We start from the raw sequence: 2,786 nt of genomic DNA, 5'->3' as shown, positions 1-2,786 counted from the left end.
TGTTTTTTCTTTGTTAAATGGCATTTAAATCTATAAAATAAATATCAAAAACATAAGTCTTTGTTTGACTATGGTTACAAAGATCAAAAAACTTCTCTATGTGACATGGCACCCGAGTTAAGTTAGGGTTTTTCAGGATGCTGACACGCCGAGCTCAAAAGGTTCACCATCACTGGACTAAGTCATACGTGTAAATACTAAGCTGCCAGAATGTTCTGTTCAGATTCCCTGGGGGGAAGTGTATGTTTGATGACAAGTATATTCGCAGTTTGAGCAGAGTTAGCTACCTCGGGTCAGCGAGTGAGCTTCCATTGTGCACAGGAATATCCGTGCATTTCTTAGAAAGACTGAGTTAGCATTAGACTTAGAGCCTGAATGAGGCTTTAGTTGCCAGGTGTCTGATCAGTCATCTAAACTCACTGAGGGTGTTTACTTTGTGGAGATAAGTGCCAGCTTACAGCATCCTCCGTTGTGGTCTTTAAAGAGCAGTGTTTGTCTCCCAGGCGCTGTGGAGGGGCTACGCGCTGAGGAAGAAGAATAATTGTACAAAAATTAAAGCCATTCGCAGAAGCCTTCAGGCTCTGAGTGGGGAGGTTCGAGAAGAAGACAAACTGTATAAGAGAACCGCCCTGGCCCTGTTCCACCTGTTGACATACAAGCACCTGTCGGCTGTCCTTGAGGCCCTGAAGCACCTGGGTGCGTGTCCCCGTGCCCACGGGTCTTATCTGCGGTCACGCTCCATGTCCGCCTCCGGGCACGGGGTGCTCTTGTGGCCCCTGTGGCCGGGCCGGAGCCTCGTGTGGCTGAGTCTCTCCTCTTCCTTCCAGAGGTCGTCACGCGGCTGTCCCCGCTGTGCTGCGAGAACATGGCCCAGAGCGGGGCGATTCTCAAGATATTCCTCCTGATCCGCAGCTGTAACCGCAGCGTCCCCTGCATGGAAGTCGTCAGCTACGCCGTGCAAGTCCTGCTGCACGTCGCCAAGGTAGTTCTCCGTTTCAGCGAGCAGATCCTCACGCAGGAAGTACGCTCAGCGAGTGAGGGTTCCGTGTGCTCGTCACCAGAATGCAGATGCCCCGGCACATTCACGCATCTGCCCTTAGGGGAGCGGGCTGGTCTGTGGACGTGGGTGTTCGAGGAACTGGCTCTTACTGAGCACTCACTGAGCACTGGCCCTGAGGCGGCTGGTGCTGTTGCTCCCGTTCTAGAGGCCGGGGGAGCTTTCAGTCCTCACCTGAGGGCTCTCGTGGGAGGTGGGAGCTGAGCTGGACCGTTTCTGTCTGCCCCGCGGTCCTGGCCCCCAGCGCTGTCTCAGGACAGGGGCCTCCTCCTGCAGCAGGTGATCCGGACACGCTGCAGCCGCCACCTGCACTGCTCCTTCCCGTGGCGTCAGGGTCCCGGGTGTGGGGGGCTCAGGTCTGTGCTGTCGCGATGGGCAGTCGACGGGGATGAGAAGACAGCTCTTCCCCCCGCCCCCCCCACCCAGCCACAGCTGAGGGCTCTGTCCCCCGGGTTTCCCAGACACCAGCTCTGGGGCCGGGCAGGAAGAGCAGGTGCACCTGGGAGAGGGACTGGGGATGACTGGGGGGTCACAGGTCACTCATCAGCCATTCGCACCTGCGGCAGGTGGGCCAGGAGCGGGGCTGAGCTTCCTCTCGGTCCTGGGTTTCTGCAAACACCGTGCTCACTGTCCCTTCCCCTCCCCTGTCTCCTCCAGTACGAGAAAACGACGGCCGCAGTGGGCGCCTAAGCGCGCCCTCGGGGAGCCTGTCAGCTATGGGGGCGTGAAGGGAAGAGGCCAGGGTGGGGTGTGGTGGTCGGGGCAGGAGGTCGGGCTCGGCCGGGGCTGTGCACCTGTGGGCACCCTGAGGAGTGAAGTCACAGGACTTGGTGACGGACACAGTGGGCACTGAGGGCACCGACTGGTACTTGCCTTTGTGTCATGTGGATTTCAGGGCACAGGGTGGAGCATTTGCCCTCTGTCATCATCTTATAAACCAGCTTATGCTTCACCCCAGCCCGACCTCAGAGCCCGGGGAGCTCGCTGGTTTATCACAGCGTGTGTTCGCTGGAAGGGATGCAGAATGTACTTCTCAGTTTTCTCTTTCAGGATGTTCAAAGCAGGTCCAAGGTGGCCGACTGCGTGTCCAGTATCTACAGGCTCACGGCTCGTAAGCACAGAGTGGACGCCGAGCGAATACTTCACAGGCAGAGTCAGAACTCCTCCATGAGCCTCACCCACCCGCCCGAAATGCCCGCCCCCAGGATGGTGGTGGCACGGTAAGCAGGGTGCGCTCTGCGGCTCCCCGTCCCTGCGCGCGCCTCCTGACGGCGTAACTCACACGCGAGCTGTGTCTGCCGATGGAGAAGCAGCCTGACCAAGGGGAGAGGGACCTGTGGGACCCTCTCAGGACGCGGTGCCGTCAGGGTGCTGCCGCCCCGAGTCAGGCCTGTGCTTCGGGGGGAGGAGCAGCCAGATGCCACATGAGGGGCCCTGAGACTCAGGACCCATTCGCTAGCCTCTAAGGCCTGAGAGGGATGCGATCACCTTGGGGGGAGAAGACACAGACAGGAAAGTCCCAAATGAACCCCAGGGCAGCCCCCGCTCCTCCAGAAGTCGCGTAGAGGGAGAGCCAGTGCGAGGGGCGGAGGACTTGCTACCTGGACAGGAGGACGCCCCAGGACAGTGGCCTCCCCCCAGGGGAGCGGGTGCGGCTGCGAGGTGGCCAGTGGGAGAGGGACGCTGCTGGGTGTGGCGGGAGGGAGCGTCGAGGGTAGTGATGTCTGAG

General features: G+C 59.4%; 1 protein-coding gene across 1 annotated transcript in view; it reads left to right on the top strand.

Moving 5' to 3' along the window:
- Nucleotides 1-2,651, top strand: part of ASPM (abnormal spindle microtubule assembly) — a 41,724-nt gene extending 39,073 nt beyond the window's left edge. The window contains 4 exon segments of the mRNA XM_015568440.1: nt 504-696; nt 828-982; nt 1,715-1,741; nt 2,108-2,651. Of these exon segments, the coding sequence (XP_015423926.1) occupies nt 504-696; nt 828-982; nt 1,715-1,741; nt 2,108-2,281 (549 nt within the window). The 3' untranslated portion in view covers nt 2,282-2,651.
- The last annotated feature ends 135 nt before the right edge of the window (nt 2,652-2,786 follow it).

This window comes from Myotis davidii, unplaced genomic scaffold (genome assembly GCF_000327345.1).
Source record: "Myotis davidii unplaced genomic scaffold, ASM32734v1 scaffold685, whole genome shotgun sequence".
NCBI lineage: Eukaryota > Metazoa > Chordata > Mammalia > Chiroptera > Vespertilionidae > Myotis > Myotis davidii.
The sequence above is the reverse complement of the archived record's forward strand: the minus strand, read 5'-3'. Positions and strand labels throughout refer to the sequence as shown.